Here is an 18,991-nt window from a genome sequence, read left to right as displayed (position 1 = left end):
TTTCAATATTCTAATCAATTTTTATATAGCCGGAGTTAGTTTCGACCTAGGCAAACCTTTGCTAAAAAAGTACACTTTCTCCATCAAAAGGCTTCTTCTATGATTGGAATGACCTGTTCGAAGCACGAACTCCTGTAGACCAAACCCAGTAACGTTACGATGTTTAATCGTGCGGGAAATCCACTCACGATGCGGTACCGTTACGATTTTTAATCGTACGGGAAATCCACTCAGGAAATATTTTCTAATTTTATTATATTACCACCTTTTTATTACATAGATCTTTTTCAAAACATACTGCTTTTATAACATTATATAGACCTATTAAACACAAAAACTGCTCTGGCCACCGGGGCCCTAGGCAGGCTCCCTGGACCTCACGCCCAGAGAACCCCCTTGAAATGACCTGGCTACGGGCCTGGGGGGGGGGGTGATTCGGAGAGGGAAAAAATATGTATTTTCTACATGCTAAATACTAATGGACTCTAAAATCAATTAAATAAGCCTTTGAAATCCCTAAATTGCCATATTGCCCACTTTGTTCTCGTCGGTGACATTAGCATCAGCATAGTCAACTGCTCTCTATACCTCTCTAATCACCTTATTTTGCGAATTAGCGCCCCTCACCTGATCATCGAGACCCCTACTTCACCTCCGCGCCATTTCAAGACTTCTAGATACGCCACTGGTGACGAGGACATGCGAACTCATCGTTAAACTGTATTAAGAATGTTAAGTGCAAACGATAATATGTGATTCTAATCATAATAATTTTTAAAAATTTGGTTGTTTATTAAAATATTATCACCGTAAGACCATTCGGAAACCGCTTGAAACCGTCTGGGAGTGCAATTTCAGGGAACCTAGAGTCGCTACACCATTATTATATACTTTCAGTCCCAACCTTGGTGCATGCTGAGGTGGGTGTTGAACTCCTGATAATTCCCTACCCCACTAATTCGTTCACAATTTCGCAAAAGATAAAAGTGCTATATCAGACCATAGAACTTGCCACTGCACACTGAATTTGTTCATCTCAGCCCATACCTCAACCTTGTAATATTTTAAGTCTGAGAAAGCTATTTCCGGCATTTGAAGATGCTCCATCCTGATTTTTTTCCCCGCCTCACCCACTGCCATGGTGGGGCTGAGGTTTGGTGTTGACATGCTGGTACTCACCCCTCCCCTTTCCTCAAAAAATGCCAATTTGTTTGATCTAATTAACCGACATAATTTAAATTTAATTTAAAATTGAACGTCAGCAATACTTTCGGTCTAAGAGTCAGTCCTATTTTCAAGTTCAACAAAGGTGGGCGTGGCCCTTCTAGTGCGCCCATTCGGAAAATTTGTAATTCCCCTCCCCGATCAACGTGTCTAGCTATCATATAGGCTGCACCACTGATGAGTTAAATAACAATTATGAACGCCTTGCGTTTATTCTCCATAAAGTTCATGAATGTCAGTCACTATTGTATAAACCTAGGCCCTCATTTAGTTGGAATTTTGCACACAAAATAATTTTCATTTTCATGATGTCAACTGAGGGCGGGCATCATGTTATTGTTTATACTCGACGATGGCTGTGTATAAACACAGTAGAATATCATATTTTTGTTCTGATTTCTGGCATTTTTTAACCTAATCATTAATTATTCTTAGAACAAATCTACAACCACGTAATCCTTGTTCAACCGAGTAAGTATCAAAATCATTGAATTATTCGCTCAGTATTTTATTATTGTTCTATTGTTGGTTTTTCACACTTACCTGTTGTATGTTTAAACTGTTGTAGTATTCTGTTTCTTGCGAAAACAATCAAAATGATTTATGCGTGTAAAATGTTAAGTAGTTTGGTATGATCATGATACCGAAGAGTTTTTTTTCTCTCTCATATAGGCTGGCGTTATAAAATGCATTTAAGATACAAACAAAGAATGCGTTGCTGTTGTATTGTTATTATTTTGGTTTTTGCTGTGCGTATTGTATGCTGCTTCCTCGGTTCGTCTTATTCTTATTTGACGCTGCTAGGCTAAGTTCTCGCTAAAAACCAGTAAGTCTGCCAGCGAGCCTGAGCGAGCTACTGAGAGTGGCGCTCCAGAAAGACGGTCATTGGCATGTTAATGTTATGAGAACATATGATATAAATTATGATATTTTAAGGTTTTATTTATTTTTGTTTATTTTTTTATTGACCCGTATTTATTGTAGAACTATTTGATTAACTATTTCACAAAGCCAACCAGATGAAACGACTTGAATATTTACTGTATTATTATTGTGCCAGGTTTTAGTCCAAAACTAGTCTTTATGAAAAAGAAAAAAAAAACACCAAAAAAGGCATATATACATAACCAACTGTATGTTTGGATATTAGCTCAATCTTCCATTCACCCTGAGGTGACTACAAATAATGGGTTGTTTATGAAACCATTTGATATTAATATTACTGTATTTTAAAGACATTTTTTCCCCAAATAATAATATTAATATTAGATTGACCCTTAGTAATTACCCACAACAATTTGAATTAATAATCAAAGAATATCTGGATCAAAATACTGAATTTTTTACCTTTTATTTTTTAACTAAGCACTATTTTTTTCCAATAGAAAATTTGGTGGCATTTTTAGATGACAGTTGGATTGATATTGTTATTTGTTACATTTTTATTGAGCTTTCTGTTGTTTGTAGATTCTGTTTTGAGAGTCTTTTTGACGTTCCAAGGATATCAGTTTTCCACTTTTTGTATTTGTACTTATATCTATGTTCATCTGAAAATAAAATATGAATTGAACTTTGAATAGATATTTGACAAACAGATTGTTTATATTGAATGTGCACATATTACTTTTGGAGCATCGATCGCTTTATTCACAGAATTAAGGATTGGTAGTTTGGCCACATAGGACACCATGTATCATCATAATCCAGACCCCCAGATGGTGTATGGACAGACAACAGTGCCGAATAACAACTCTCAGCCACTAACATACTTGACGTTCATCGCAGCCGATCGACAACAAGCAGCCTCTCAGGGGTGTAGTAGAGCGTTTATGATCGTGGGTGCGTTGATGTTTGTGCTCGGCATTGCACTTGCTACACAGAGAACCAACATCCTGGGGTTCATGCTTCTCTTAAGCGGGTTATTGTTCATTTTCCTCGGAGCCACCGCTCGTCGACGTGCTAGACAGAACATGATGAATGCGAATCCATTAAGCGTGCAACCTGTGCAGTACACGCAAGGACACGCAATGATCACATATGCACCGGTGCCTGCATACCCGTACCCAAACAGACCGATGCAACCTGGAGCAACGCCGTTGTCACCGTCTGCAAGCTACATACCGTGCGATTTGCCAACATACGATGCAAATGGATATTCTGTGCTAAGACCAGATATTGATACATCTTCTCAGCCTGCACTGGTGCCAGATGCGTGTACGATGTACCCACAACCAGCCTATCAGCCACTTAGTAGGTGAGTACGGTATAATCAAACCACAATATCAAATCATTTGAAGTTATAAGGAGGCAAGGTTGGTGCTTATGACAAACCACAGAAAACCCATGGATTACAGACTTAGCTTTAAAAAACATTGAATTTGATAGGTTAATGCATTATATCTATTTGGCACAGGCAGTTGCATTTCTGTTTCTTAGCCTCAGGGTCAGGGGATTGAACACCTAGCTGTGCATTCCGCCTGTGCACACTTGTCTCTCTCCATCCAGGAGTATGATTGGGTACCTGGTTAACATTTGCTGAGGAGGTTAATATTAAGAACCAGCATGGAAAGGAAATGGCCACCCTACCACACATTGCCGAGGCTTAGTACAATCATTGTACATTGGGCTCCTAACTGCTCCTTCCCCTACGTTCATTAATGAAGACCTTTTTGTAATGCAGCATCCAAATTAAGTTAGTGGTTGATCGATTAAATGTTTAATTGATTGATTGAACAGTAGGCACCTACATGCTATAGTTTATAGCATTTGTTAATCTGATTATTTGTCAGTATTTTTTTACAAATTGCACACATAACAAGTAGTGTTAGTTACTTAATAAACAAGTTGATCACTGTCAATACTAATTCAGTACTTGAAAAGAATGCAGGGCCTAGTATGTTTGAATAATAACCATATTCAGCTTAATTAGTAGAGCTGTTTTTCTCCCTGGGTTTATTTTTACAGGATTTCAATCCAGGACTCTGAAATTAGAATGCAAGCATATTAACCGCTCCACTAAATGATATACAATAGCGCCCTCAACATCTTTTTTTGTTTTGTTTTCCAGTGTTGATATGTCTGCTGGACATACAGAGAAGGCAGATGGAACTACGCCGATGTCTAAAGAATCAACAGCCAGCACACACCACAACGTTCAATAATTGGTCTGTGTTTTTGCTTGTTGAAAAAGCATTGATGCTGTGTGTTTTACACTAGGGATTGCAAGTCCCATTAATAGTGGGAGTCTCCCAGAAAAATTGAGTTGCCCAAGCAAGAAAACAAAAATCTCGTGAAAATTTAATCCATTTCCCGCAAATTCATTATAATTACTTGTTTTTACTACTGTACTATAAATTGTTTCCCGGAAGTCAGCTAGTGAAGATTGTCACTATGCACAGCAATATAAAGTTAAATGTGTCTTATGAAAGCTCCAGAACTCCTTAAAAATGGATTCTTTCTTTTTAGTGACCTCTGGTTTTCACATGCTTAATGTTTTTGTTTTTTTTTTTTACTTTCCAAGGGATTCATGACATTTTTTGTGTTTTTTTTATTATTTAATTTACTTCTTTGACAGATATAATTTACTATTTTTTTATATGAGGCATGTCATGGCGAAATGGTTAAGTTGTCACACAGGCCAGTATTGAGTAAATGAGCTATAAAATATGGGAGCTCAAAAAATTGCCTAAAAATCCTAATTTGTTTTTCATTATAAATCAACAGATTAATGTCTTATTAATCATGTACCAAAGTATTAGTTCTGGAAGTGGTCAAGAAATTGTTTATTTAATGTTATTTTGATAGTTCATTCTATTAAACAGTGTATGATAACTCAAAATCATGTTTATCTTGATTCTAAAAGTACTGTACTTTCACTTTCCAGTAACTTTAGGCTTGAAATGTCCAATTTCAATTAATGACCCCTCATTTGAAAGATCACATACTCAGGTATCTGAAAATACCAATAACCTGAATTTTAATTTTTGCTACAACTTAGCCATTTTGCCACAACATGCCTCATATAACCTAAAAGCTACTGTTGATCAATTTTGTTCTTGAAATCAAGTATGCTGCCCCCAGTTGTTAAGATTGCATAAACTGTACTTTTTGAAATTGTGTAAACTGCCCTCAATTGTTGAGAATGTGAATACTGTATATTGTAAAAATATAGCCACTATTTATCTGCTGCTTTATGTGTATCTTTATATGAATGAAATATTTTAAAGACTGTGGATATATTTATGGAGAAACAATGAAAGGTTTACATCAATTTTGTAAGTTCCATGATGTTTGGATAGTTGAGTCAATTCCACCCTTAAAGTTCAGATAGTATATTATTAGGAAGGTTGGAAACATCAACCCTTAATTTAAATTGATGATAGTGCATGACCCCTTCTAATTAATGACCACCGCCAATTAATTAAAGACCACTTTTCCATGTTTCTCAAATTAAAAAAATGGTCTTTAATTGGAGGGAGACCTTTACAGGTCTCCCTCTAATTAAAGACCACTCTAATTAAGTACCAACTCCAATTAAAGCCCACCTTTCTATGGTCCCAAATTAACAAATGTCTTTTATCTTTATTATTCTAATTAAGGACCAAAGCTGCTAAAGACCATAGAAACCCTGGTTCCTAAAGTGGTCTTTAATTGGTGGGAGACCTGTTTTTAGAAACCAGAATAATGAGGTTAGCATTTGAAATTCTCAGTATTGTGCAATTTGATGTAACCATGAATATATCCACTTCGTATTTTAAAAGTGTAAAAAACTTTTTAATTGTGACAAAATGTAATTACATAAATCATGTTAATATTGATCTTGTTTGCCATAAATGTAACTTTGTGTACGCAATATTGAATGTATACAGCAGCGTAGCTAGATTAGAATGGGCCCCAGTGCAAGATTAATTTCAGGGCCCTGTGATGTGAACCGAGGGCCATAGACCTGAGTTATGGCTAGTGGAGGGGTGATGGGAGCCGTAAATTTCTCCTGCGGGTAGGGTAATAATAAAGAAAATCCAGGTAACATAAATTAAACAATTACGGTAGTTCTTGGAATTAAAAATTCATAATTATGGCACCTCTAGATGGCCAAAAATGGTACATTTCTTAGACTTAATTTTAAATCAAAATATTCTTTTTTATGTATAATTTTTTTTTTTTTATAATTTAAAAAAATTCAATGGGGCTGGGCCGGCTGTTCCCTTGAATTAACCACTGAATTGAAATTAACAAAGCAGTTAATAATTTCTCCTTTCAAAACCTAAATATTATTGAGGACCCATTGGCCGTTTCCTTATTAAAAAATATTAAGTTGGAAATTATTTTTAGGCCTATTTATGGATGGACCCCTAATAGCCCAGGGCCCCAGTGCTTTGCACTGGCTGCGCTGCCCATCCCTACGCCGCTGAATGTATAGTTTTTTTGGATTGTTTTACATTTGTTAGTAGAACAAAAAATGTGTTGACCAAGGGTAACTATTCCAAAATCTTAATAGTTTAAAAAAATGTTGACCAAGCTGATCATAACTGTTATTTTATAACAAACCAAATCACAGTGTTCGCGAAAGAATGTTTTGAGTTTGCTGCGAGGGCTGTGAGGGAGTAGCGTATCTTAGTCGACTAAACTTGTAATAGATACTGTGTGTGTGCTAATACGTGAAGATCTCTGCAACACTTTAACCTCTTATTCAATTCTTGTTTCAGCTGGAGGATTGAGATGCCTGTTTGAGTTACGCACCGTGTATCAGATGAGACGTTTGAGCCATTTCTCCCATGTGCAATATGGATCATATGCTATGGCCCATGTGTCATATGGCCCATGTGCAATATGGCCCATGTGCAATATGGACCATGTGCTATATGGCCCATGTGCTATATGGCCATGTGCTGTATGGCCCATGTGCAATATGACTCATGTGCTATATGGCACATGTGCTAAAAAACTCATGTGCAATATGGACCATTTTTTTTATTTTTACATGTGAATTTAATATTTACCTTGATGTTTGGCCCCTATGGGTAAGGCATGATGTGTCATGTGCTTAACTTTTATGATAGGCAATGTATAATTGTAATTTTGAATAATTACAGCATTAATAAACACATTGACTGCCACAGATGGATGTAGTCACATGATAAGGTGTCGCTGAGGGCGCTGCTGCAACAGAACGAAGCACTTTTTTATATTCTATCTCTAACATTATGGTGGAATCTGCTTGAAGTTTTTTTCATAGGCTTAAGCATAAACTGCATGGCAGCCAATGTGTTAATGTCGCATTATTCAATTATTTTTCAATTATTATCTGCAATGTGAATAGACATTTTTAGAAGTAGAGTGTGTGTGTATATGTGTGGATTAGTGTAATGCAATTTTTCTTTGCAGTTCGGTGCTAATGTTTTGTAAGCTAAGTGTGTATTGAATAAACGTTATCGTCGAGGTAAAAAAAAATATTATACATTGATTATGATGGTCATTATTGTGGCCAGCTGTAGGATTATTGATACACATTTCTATGGTACACCAGTTCAAGGGGTGGCGATATAGGTGGTCACCCCCCACCCCAGCAACACCAAGAAACCCTCTAATTAATCATAATTTCATTCATTTCACATCATATTTCAGATCGTAGTCCATATCCTCACTCAAACTTGAGACAGCGATACAGCTTAACAATAGAGAGAAAGAAAAAAAAATATCAATAGACAAAATAAAATGAACAGGTTATAGTTAGTCCTAATACCGTAGCAGTTCACGCCACCTACAATTTAGCTTGGAGCCATCAAGGAAATACTCATTTACAGTTGACACTAATAAGTTGTCACTATTGAAAATATGTTTATACACAGCCTTTCTAACATATTAAAAAAATGACGGTATACCACGACTAACAAACATCACTAGCACTGCAATATAGTGGCAACCGGAGTAGAATACGGAAAGCGTTATGGTAATATAGACCACAGAACTGCACAATACATATCTATACAAAATGACTTTAAAAGAGGCATAATACAGTAATAACAGCAGCAGCAGCAACAATAACAACCAACAGTAGCTAGCGACAACCAACAACGACCAACACAATACAACAGCAACCAGCAACAACAAGAACAACAACAACCACTAAGTATTATAGCGCCAATTCCACATTGGAATGATAAAAGGCGCTGAGCGTTCCCCTATATAACATACGGTACAATGGCAAACCAGCACAAAGTGCAACCGTCTCTGCTTCCTGGGGAGTACTTGCTTAGCGTACGAAATTAGTACATTCAATGTCAAACCATCCTGCCAGGCAGTGGCGGCGCCAGCGGGGGAGGGGAATTTTTTCCCCCAGATAATTACCCCCTCAAAAAAGAAGAAAAATCACAATTCGTCGGGGAGAAAAAAAAAATGATATGTATTTTCTATATATCCCAGCGGGCACACAACGTTAATTCAACATTGAATCGACGTTGAAATGTAGTTGAAACGTTAGTATCATGTTGACAACATATACTCAACATTGAATCAACGTTGAAAATATGTTGTGTATTTAACCCAAGTCCCTGTTGATAATTAAACGTTAATTCAACGTTGAATTAATGTTGAAATTTGGTTGATAATTACAGTACCAACATGTATTCGACATCTTTTAAACGTCAAGTTAAAATATTGTTTGCATTTCAATGTAGAATCAACGTTGAAAATGTGCTTCTTTTTTCAACCAAAAACCTATTGTTTATCCAACATTTTTTCTACGTTAAATAAACGTTGAAAATATGTTGAGATTTTAATGTTACAAATTACAGTAACTACGTAAGTTCAACATCTTTTCAACGTCAAGTTAAAATATAGTTTGCATTTCAATGTAGAATCATCGTTGAAAATGTGTTACGCTTTTCAACCAAACTCTATTGTTTATTGAACGTTTTTTCAACGTTAAATACACGTTGCAAATCTGTTGAGATTTTAAAGTTAGTGTATCAACATAAGTTCAATGTTTTTTTTTTAATGTGAAGTTAAAATATATTGTTTTATTTAACTTTATTTCAACATTGAATTCACTTTGAAATCTGGTTGAGATTTTAACATAACAATTACAATGTTTATTCAACATTTTTCCCACGTTAACTCTAAACATAATTTTTATTTCAATGTAGAATCAACATTGAAAATGTGTTGTGTATTTTTACAACGTATCCATTACTTACTCAACGTTATTTCAACAATAAATAAACGTTGAAAAATGGTTTAGATATTGAAATTACATTAACAACATTATTTCAACATCTTTTTAATGTAATGTTAAAATATAGTTTGTATTTTAACGTATAATCAACGTTTAAATTATGTTATGTTTTTCTGCCAAAAACCTTTAGTTTATTCAACGTTTTTTCTACGTTAAACATACGTTGAGATTTTAATGTTACAGTGACAATGTTCAGTTATATTAAGTTAAATTATAGTTTACATTTTAATGTGAAATCAACGTTGAAAAAGTGATAGGCCTATGATTTTCAGCCACAATCCTATTGTTTATTGAACATTTTTTAACGTTAAATAAACATTGCAAATATGTTGAGATTTTAAAGTTACAATATCAACATAAGTTAATTTTTTTTCAGTGTCAAGTTAAAATATATTTTTTTACTCAACTTTATTTCAACACTGAATTCACTTTAAAATCTGGTTGACATTTTAACATAACAATTAATACAATGTTAAGTCTAAATATAATAGTAATGTAGAATCAACGTTGAAAATGTGTTGTTTTCTTTTTTACAGTACTGTATATCCATTAATTTAACTCAAACTTGTTTCAACAATTTCATTTCATTTTATTCGAAATTCATATACAGTATATCTTTTTAAAACTGAGTAAGCAATTTCTTCACAATTAAGATTCTAATTCAGTAAAATTCCTAAATATTCAATCTTGTTTATTCAACATTATTAAACGTTAAATAAACGTTGGAAATATGCGGAGATAGGCTAAATTTACAATAACAATATAAGTCCAAAATCTTTTCAACGTCAACTTAAAATTGCATTTCAATGTAGAATCAACGTTGAAAATGTGTTATGATGTTTTTCAACCAAAGACCCATTGTTCATTTAACGTTTTCTCAACGTTAAATAAATTTTCAAAATATATAGGTTTTTACTCAACTTTATTTTAACATTGAATTCATTTTGATATCTGGTTGACATTTTAACATAACAATTGCAATGTTTATTCAACATTTTTCCAACACTAAATTGAAACATAGGCCTAGCCTTTATTTCAATGTTAATCATCGTTGAAAATGTGTTGTGTTTCTACAAAGCACCCATTATTTACTCACCGTTGTTTCAACAATAAATAAATGTTGCAAACTGGTTGAGATATTAAAATTTCAGTAACAACATTAGTTCAACATCTTTTCAATGTCAAGTTAAAATATAGTTTTATTTTAACGTAAGCAACACGTTATGTTTTCAACCCAGAGTTTAAGATTCTACCAAAACTTTATTTCAACAATGAATTCACTTTGAAATCGGGTTGCGATTTTAACATAACAATTACGATATAATTATACAATGTTTTTCCAACGTTAACTTTAAATATAGTTTTTATTTCAATGTAAAATCAACATTGAAAATGTGTTACTGTATATGTTTCTACAAAGTAGGCCTACCCATTATCTACTCAACATTATTTCAACAATAAAAACGTTGAAAACTGGTTAAGATGTTAAAGTCACAGTAACAACATAAAGTTCAACATCTTTTCAATGTCAAATTAAAATTTAGTTTGTATTTTAACATATAATAAACGTTTATAATGTTATTTTTTTCAACGAAGCTTAAATTTCTTTAACTATACCTCAACTGGACATAAAATTTCTATAGAAATAGTTTTAGAAGATTTATTTAAATTTACCTAAATGGTGGGGTATAGAAAAACTCATATTATAGGAGCATCTTATCTTTAATCATTATGGTAATTTCATGGTTCTCTGTCCTTGAAAGTGTGGCAAGTAATGGGCTAATCGGATTAGGTCGGTACAGACCAATCAGTTTGGTCAAAACCACTACAAAACTGCCAATTCACGTTTCAAAAATTCGGGGAAAAAAATCAAATCAAAATTGTCTTAATAATTCAAAAAAAATAATGGTGACAATTTGAATAATGATTCAGGAAAATATGAATATGTAATCTTGTCAACTTTTATTTTTGTCACCAACATTAAGAAACAGTTACAAATCATTCGTGGAAACCAGGGAATTGTTATAGTGTCACGTTACGATGCGTTTATAAAATAAAATTCTCATGTAAAAATGTTCATGTAACTAATTCGCATCTCAAATATACTTTCACTGTTGCTTTCCACAATAGAATGCAGACAGTTTTCCTATAATCACACTTTTTGGGCACTTTTGCGTATTTTTTCTTTAGTAAACTGTATTTTTGTGATGGTAAATTTAAAGGTAAATGCATAAATATCACATATTCTTTTTATATTATTCCCATGACATTTGTTCTAAACTGTTTAGTTACGAACCAAAAGATTACCACTTGTATGCACTTGTAACCTGTAATAAAAAGGTTCTTTGTTAAATATTCAAAAATGTAACGGTCAAAACTGATAACGAATGATACGAGAAAGTGTAACGTATGTTACAACTCCAACAAACAAAAGCACTCATGATTAAAAATATTCCGGAATTGTTAAGTGCCAACATATCTTTAACCTGTCAAAAACATTTATCTACGAAAAAATCGAGTATTTGATAGCAACATTTAACCAACCAAATAAAAATAATCCTGTTTTAAAAACACACCCAGGATTTAAGCAATAAACAAACATATGCTACCAACGAACTCCAAAAGTAATCATACCTAAATGCTAAAATTTCAGGACATTCTAGCTTTATATGTTGTTACAATGTATCAAAAGTGATATTTGTCATTACTTTCGTAACTTTTGATTAATAATAAATAAAATGTTTGCGACACACCGTTTGGCTAATTGAAGTATCAGTTGCTGTACGTTGGCTTCATTCCCAGTTTACAACTAAAGAATTTCAGCATTATCAAATAAATGGTAAGAATTTTATATTTGTAATCTAAAGGGTGTATTTAGGCCAGTCCAATATCGTAACTGTATAGGCTTGCTTTATATATGTGGTTATCTTTCGTTTTAGCTAGGATAGGCCAGTCAGGCCCTCTGGCCCTAGCCTAGTAGTAGCTAGGTAAGAGACTAGGTCTAGACTAGAGTACTGTAGGGTAGTGTAAGAGCAAGTTAGCATAATTATTCACTTGTTTAGGCTAGACTGCAAATTGGATGTGTGGGCTAAGTTTGAAGTATTAGCGGTAATTTTTAATCGCCTAGGCCTTGACCTAACTTTGCAAAATGGCTACGTCCTGTGTTGAAATGCGTTTTTCTATATTAAATTTAATATAATGTCAAAATGTGGGTGCATAGACCAAGCGCAAAAATAAAACAGCAATTATTATGTGTGTTTAATAATTCATCTCATATCATAGGCCCACATACTGCCAGTGCTATAAAATATCCACATCATTGTCATGTCATCAGTAATCATTTTTTTTTTTTTTTTTAAAGAAGTTAATAATGTAAAATTTTATATTTTCTTTCAATAAAAATATCTTTTAATAATATTAACATTTAAGGAGTAATGAATAATAGAAATATCAAAAATAATATGGGCTTAGGTCTAATTTAGTTGTGTGCATAGGCCTAACTATAAATAATATAGTATTTCTTTCAGGTTTTCAATCCATTGAAAGGAAGCCATGTTTGTTGCAATATATTGATTGTGGTAGACACTGAGAAAAAAACGACTATTGAATGTGTATTTATTTATCTCCCGGTACAAAACTGATGGATGAGCAGCCATGATGAAGCAGTAAAAAAGGTATATAATTTTTATTGTTAAATTTTACAATAATACCACTATCCCACAGCAATAAGTGACTACCTTACTGTGTCACAGTAATAACCATTTTTTTTTCTTAATTAAAGTCTTGGGTACCTAAGAAGTCATACAAACAGTAAACAGCATTTGTCGTATCGTCGTTGTACGACTATTTTAGTCGTACGAAGGCGAATAATAAGTTTAAATTAATTGGGGACAGTCTAATCGTAAATATTATCTTAACATATTTAATATGGCATCTCACTTCGTAGTATGATGCTGTCTGAGAAAAATGTATTTAAATCTTTAAAAAAAATTATATTATTGAAAGATGTGGCTTAAAGTTTGTTTTCAAACTTATTTTGTTCTCCATCCATACATGTTGTTTGGTGTTGTTCCTAATTATTTAGCAAAATGTTAAATTGTTTTAGCTTAAGCCCATTATTAACCCAGGCAATTACTCTATCTATTACACAACATTCAATTTAATATTTTGCATATCAAAAGTAATAAAAGTAAATGAATATGTGTTTTAGGTAAGTGCCACTCTCTATAGAGAAATATCTAACTGTCCATGTTTGCAATACTGTAGTTCATAGTGAAGATTTTTCAGTATTTGCATCATTATTGGTAATGCTTGCAGTATACCAATGCAGATTGGTCTGGGAAGAACAGTTGTTTTAACTATCTACATGGTATTCAAGTATTTACCTTTTTAAAATTTACCATACAAACTTTAAAACAATATTTCAGTTTTCTTTGTTTCAATATTTTTGTTTTGTTTTTATCTTTCACAAAGGTTCTTGTATACCTTGCTTCAATACCTCTGGTTGGACAAGAAAAAACCTGCCTAAGGATAGTAGAGCTTCAAATAATTTATCACCAAGTTACTGATTTAAACCGAATCCTGTAACGCGAAAGATTCTTAATTAAGCTAAGTGTGCAATATTAGGTCAGTTAAGACGACAGTAATGCATGATAGGTATATTTTGAAATCTAGACATAGTAGCTGTTGTTATATTACAAAAACTCTGATTTAAACATGCTTATGTATAGCTACGATGCATAATATTTAATGTTTTTTTTCAAGTTTCACTTAAAGAAAAATGTTGAAGTATATTTTAAACTCAGTGTATTTTGTAAGTTTAAAGAATCAGACATTGACATTCACTCAACATTGAACATTTTATATTGAATTAACATTGAACATACTACATTGAATCGACGATGAAATTTATGTTGATGAAAACTTTCATTCACAACCAAAATTCAAAGTTCATTCAAAATTGATCATTTGACGTTATATAACGTTAAATAATTGATGTTGAAACAGCTTTAGACATCTTACGTTGAATCAACGTTGAACGTTGATGAAAACTTTCATATTCAGCAAAAACTCAACGCTGATTCAACATTGATCATTTGACGTTGTTTTAACGTTAAACATTGATGTTGAAACAACTTTAGAAATTTGACGTTGAATCAATGTTGAAATTTACGTTGATGAAAACTTTCATATACAACCAAAATTTGACGTTGATTCAACATTGGTCATTTGACGTTGTTCCAACGTTTAGAAATTAGCGTTGAAAGAACCTTAGGCATTTTACGTTGAATCAACGTTGAGATTTACGTTGATGAAAACTTTCATATACAACAAAAATTAAATGTAGATTCAATATTTGCATATAACGTTGAATCAACGTTATTTCTTTCTTTTTTCTTCTTTTCTTTCAAGACATTTATTAACTTCCATAGAACACAAAACTATGCAATACAATAAGGTTTAAAAAAAAGTAAACTATGGAAGAAGGCATGATCCCGAGAAGACAAAGATCTTGTGATGGGCATGCCTGAAAAAAAAGTCAATACAGACAACAAAAAAAGGGAAAAAAAGAAGAGCCAAAAAACAAAACAAAAAAGGAGAAAAAATAAATAAATAAACAAACAAACAACTGAAGTTCTTGCGAGAGCAGAACATATTAAATCTGACTGCAAATATTAATTTAATAGAACGACATTAGGTGAAGTTTCAATTTTTTTGAAAATATTCTTAGAGAATCAGCGTTTAGAATTGGGGGAGGGAGATTGTTCATCATTGAAGGACCTGAGTATCTAATATTATGTTGAAAATAATTAGTTTTGTGGGTAGGTATGTGAATATGAGTTCTAGATCGAGTGGGGTAATTATGAATAGAGTAATTGGGAACAAACATATTGCATAAATTTTCGAAAAGGATAGAATGCATAGCAGAAAAAATAAATTTACCTTGCTGGACAAGATTAATGTCAGTGAGTTTCAGGAGATTCAATTTGGCAAATAAATGGGAAGAATGCGACCATGGTGGGGCACCATCTATGATCCTGATAGCCTTCTTTTGGAGAATTTGCAGTTTTTTGATATTGGATAAATATGTATTGGCCCAGACAATGTTACAGTAGCTCAGATAATGAAGGATGAGGGTGCAATAAAGAATACGGAGGATGTTGTTTGGTAAGAAGGTTATAATCTAGAAATGATACCAATGCTTTTGGAAACCTTACGTTCGATTTCATTGATGTGTTTTTTCCAAGTTAAATTGCTATCTAAATAGACTCCTAAAAATTTTGCTGTTTGGACAGAGGGAATGACATTGTTGTCAATAAAAATTTTATGGTTTGATAGGTCAATATTTTTAAATTTTTGGGTGGTCCCAAACAGAATGAAGTTACATTTTGTATAGTTGGTTGAGAGTTTATTCGCAGCGAAGTATTGGGACATGGGAATTAGACTAGAATTAACAGTATCGGATAATGATTGGATATCTTGTTCGGAATAAAAGACGGTAGTGTCATCGGCATAAAGGAAAAAATTGAGAATTGAAGAAGATAGATGAATGTCATTAATATACTGTATAAAATAAATAAGAGGGGAGCAAGTAGAGAACCTTGAGGAACACCGCAAGTTACTGAACTCAAATTTGAAGCTGAATTACAATATTTTGTACATTGAGCACGATTGGAGAGATAACATTTGAAGAGATTATATGCGGGTCCAAGAATTCCATAGTGAGATAGTTTATGTAAGAGTATATTGTGGTCGATAGTGTCGAAAGCCTTGGAAAGATCAATAAAGATTCCAATAAAAAAAAATGGCAATTTTCAAATGCAGTTACAAGTTTGTTTGTTAGGTCAATGAGGGCCATGGGTATACTGTGACCTTTTCTGAAACCATATTGTTTATTGTAGAGAATGTTATATTTGGAGATAAATGAAAATGTTCGATCGTAGATTACTCTTTCCAAGGCTTTCGAGAATATGGCTAGAATCGAGATAGGGCGATAGTTTGAAAGATCAGATTTATCACCAGACTTATATATAGGGGTAACGCGCGCTAACTTCATCCTGTCTGGGAGAGACAGTGAGAGATTAAAAATATGGGATAATGGGAAAGAAATAATATTTGCAATGTATTTAATGGGTTTATGTAAAAGTCATCAATACCTGGAGATTTGTTGGGGGTCAATAGAGGTAAGTATTTTTTTTTATAATTTCAGCCTCATCAACTGGGGTAAAAAATAATGACTTAGGAGTTGGGTTAGGAAGGAAGTCTTTAAATGATTTGGTGGCATGGGGGATTTTGCTAGCAAGGGACGGTCCAATTTCTACAAAGTGCTTATTAAATGAGTTGGAGATTTTTTGAGGATCTTGTGTCGTTGTGCCTTCACAATTTAGGGAGGTAACTAATTGTTGTATATTTGTTTTATTTAGCAGCAAGTTAATAGTTTTCCATGTAACCTTGATATCATTTTTATGTTTGAGAAAAGTTTATGAAAATGCTTATATTTGGCAGTCCTAATTAGAGAGTTTATCTTGTTACGGAATTGTTTGTAGGCTTTCTCGTTAGCGGTAGATGGGCAGTGAAGGAATTTAGCGTACAATTTACGTTTATATTTAATAGATTTAAGTAATCCATTCCATGGCTTAATTTTTCGATCTTTTTTTATTACATGATTTTGAAGTGGGAAATGCTTATTGTAAAGTGATTTTAGTGTGTTTTCAAAATTGGTGTATGCAGTATTGGGATCATGGGTATTAATAACATTGGGCCATTGCTGAGCAGTCACTTCATGGCGGATTTTTTTTTTAAAACTGAAGAGTTAAATTTTCTGAAGCTAGGCATGTAAATTTCTTCCTTATCTTAGCCACTTAGAAATGTAAGTAATATTAAAAACAGGTAAATGATCAGAAATATCACTATACAGTAACCCACTTAAGTTGGGATGTTCGACCTGATTGGTGATTATGTTACCTAACAAGGAAGCAGTGGTTTTGGTGATACGAGATGGTCTATGGATAAGGGGAAGGTAATGGTTGCTAAACAGGGAATTAACAAAATGGCGAGCGTCACTGTCACATTCATGTTTGAGGATATCAATATTAAAATCGCCAAGTGTATAAAAGGTTTTATTCTCTCTTGATAGTGTTGATAGAATAGAGTCAAGTTCATCAGTGAATTTCTTAGGGTCAAGGCAGGGAGATCTATAAATTGTACCAATAATAATGTTTTTTTGAAATGAGGCCTATTTATTTCAATAAAAATAGATTCACAAGTAGAGGGGAGTAGACTAAGATCATTTCTTATGGAAAATTGAAGGCTATCACGAACATACATGGCAACACCACCACCGTCTTTGTGAGTTCTATGGGCGGGAACAAAGTGATAAGTGGGGAGTTGAACTAGGGGATTATTAAATTTGAGCCATGTTTCACTTATCCCAATGATAGGTAAGTTAATTGAGTTTAACAGTTGTTTAATTTGATCAAGATATTTTAGAATGCCTCTTGAATTAAAATGAATGGTGAAAAAGCAGTCTTGTAATGTACTGGCAGGGAACTCACTGGGTTTATAATATTGGGATGTACAGGGGTTGTTATTAGAGAAGAACTGAGTATCTGGGTCAATATTGGAGGTAAAGTCATTTGGGTTGTTCAAAAAAGGGGAGAAAATTAAGTTTGGTAGTCGGTCTGAACTACAATTAGACATTTAATAAATAAAAAAATAAAAAGAAAATGCACAAATGTACAAAAAGAAATACAAAGGATTTTTTCAGAAACTCAAAACAAAATAATAATTTTAAAAAAGTATCAAAAATTGCATGAAAAAAATATGGTACACCATACAATTCAGAAGAAACATTTGATACCAAAAAGGAAGTGACAATATTAAATAACACAAAATAAATATACATGATATACATAAGTACCAATGCATAAAATATATAGCAACAGTAATACCACAAGTGGAATAGCAACAGCAAAATATAATTTCAAGCGAAAAGCAGGGATAAAAATAAAATATTAAAATAATAATAATAAAAATACCTATATCGAAGACAGTCGAATAGAGTTAAGATAATAATAATAATAACAATACTAATAATATCAATAGAAATAATAATTATAATAGCAATAATAAAGACATTAATAGTAATGACCATAATAACAATAATGATAATAACTATAATAACAATAGCAATAATAGAAACAGGCCAAATTGAAATAATAATAATACAAAGAATAAAAGAATAATAATATTAAATTTATATAAAAAGAAGTGTTTAAGCATGTAAATAAAATAAGTACTGTAAGCATAACAGTAAGAGAAATTTCAACCAAGTTGTGCCCACTGGGAGATTATCTATCTGTAAAATTGATTGAATAAGCGTCTGAAACACCTAAATCGTCCGCTGGACAACTTTCAAGACATTTTAAGCGACGCCCAACCACGCCCACTTCGGGCTACCCCAGCATATTGGCACCTCCCCCCCCCCCCCCCCCCCCCCCCACCCCGCCCCCCCGCCCCCCCCCCCCCCCCCAC

The 18,991-nt window shown here is 33.2% G+C and overlaps 1 protein-coding gene across 4 annotated transcripts; it reads left to right on the top strand.

Annotated features, from left to right (window-relative positions):
* The first annotated feature begins 1,545 nt into the window (after positions 1 to 1,545).
* On the top strand, positions 1,546 to 7,679 carry LOC117100516. 4 transcript variants are annotated; one of them, XR_004444131.1, is made up of 5 exons: positions 1,546 to 1,695; positions 2,878 to 3,478; positions 4,292 to 4,388; positions 5,823 to 5,912; positions 6,930 to 7,679. XR_004444131.1 is itself a non-coding variant. In XM_033240255.1 (4 exons), exons 2-3 carry the CDS (start codon positions 2,913 to 2,915, stop codon positions 4,383 to 4,385), a joined length of 660 nt encoding a protein of 219 aa, XP_033096146.1. In that variant the 5' UTR covers positions 1,546 to 1,695; positions 2,878 to 2,912; the 3' UTR covers positions 4,386 to 4,388; positions 6,930 to 7,679. The 4 variants fall into 4 exon arrangements, 3 of the variants coding, with proteins under 3 accessions (XP_033096146.1, XP_033096144.1, XP_033096145.1); XM_033240255.1 differs by lacking the exon at positions 5,823 to 5,912; XM_033240253.1 differs by having other exon boundaries at positions 5,823 to 7,679.
* The last annotated feature ends 11,312 nt before the right edge of the window (positions 7,680 to 18,991 follow it).

This window comes from Anneissia japonica, unplaced genomic scaffold (assembly GCF_011630105.1).
Source record: "Anneissia japonica isolate Jap-2015-1 unplaced genomic scaffold, ASM1163010v1 scaffold685_len2926416_cov193, whole genome shotgun sequence".
NCBI classification, from domain to species: domain Eukaryota; kingdom Metazoa; phylum Echinodermata; class Crinoidea; order Comatulida; family Comatulidae; genus Anneissia; species Anneissia japonica.
The sequence above is the reverse complement of the archived record's forward strand: the minus strand, read 5'-3'. Positions and strand labels throughout refer to the sequence as shown.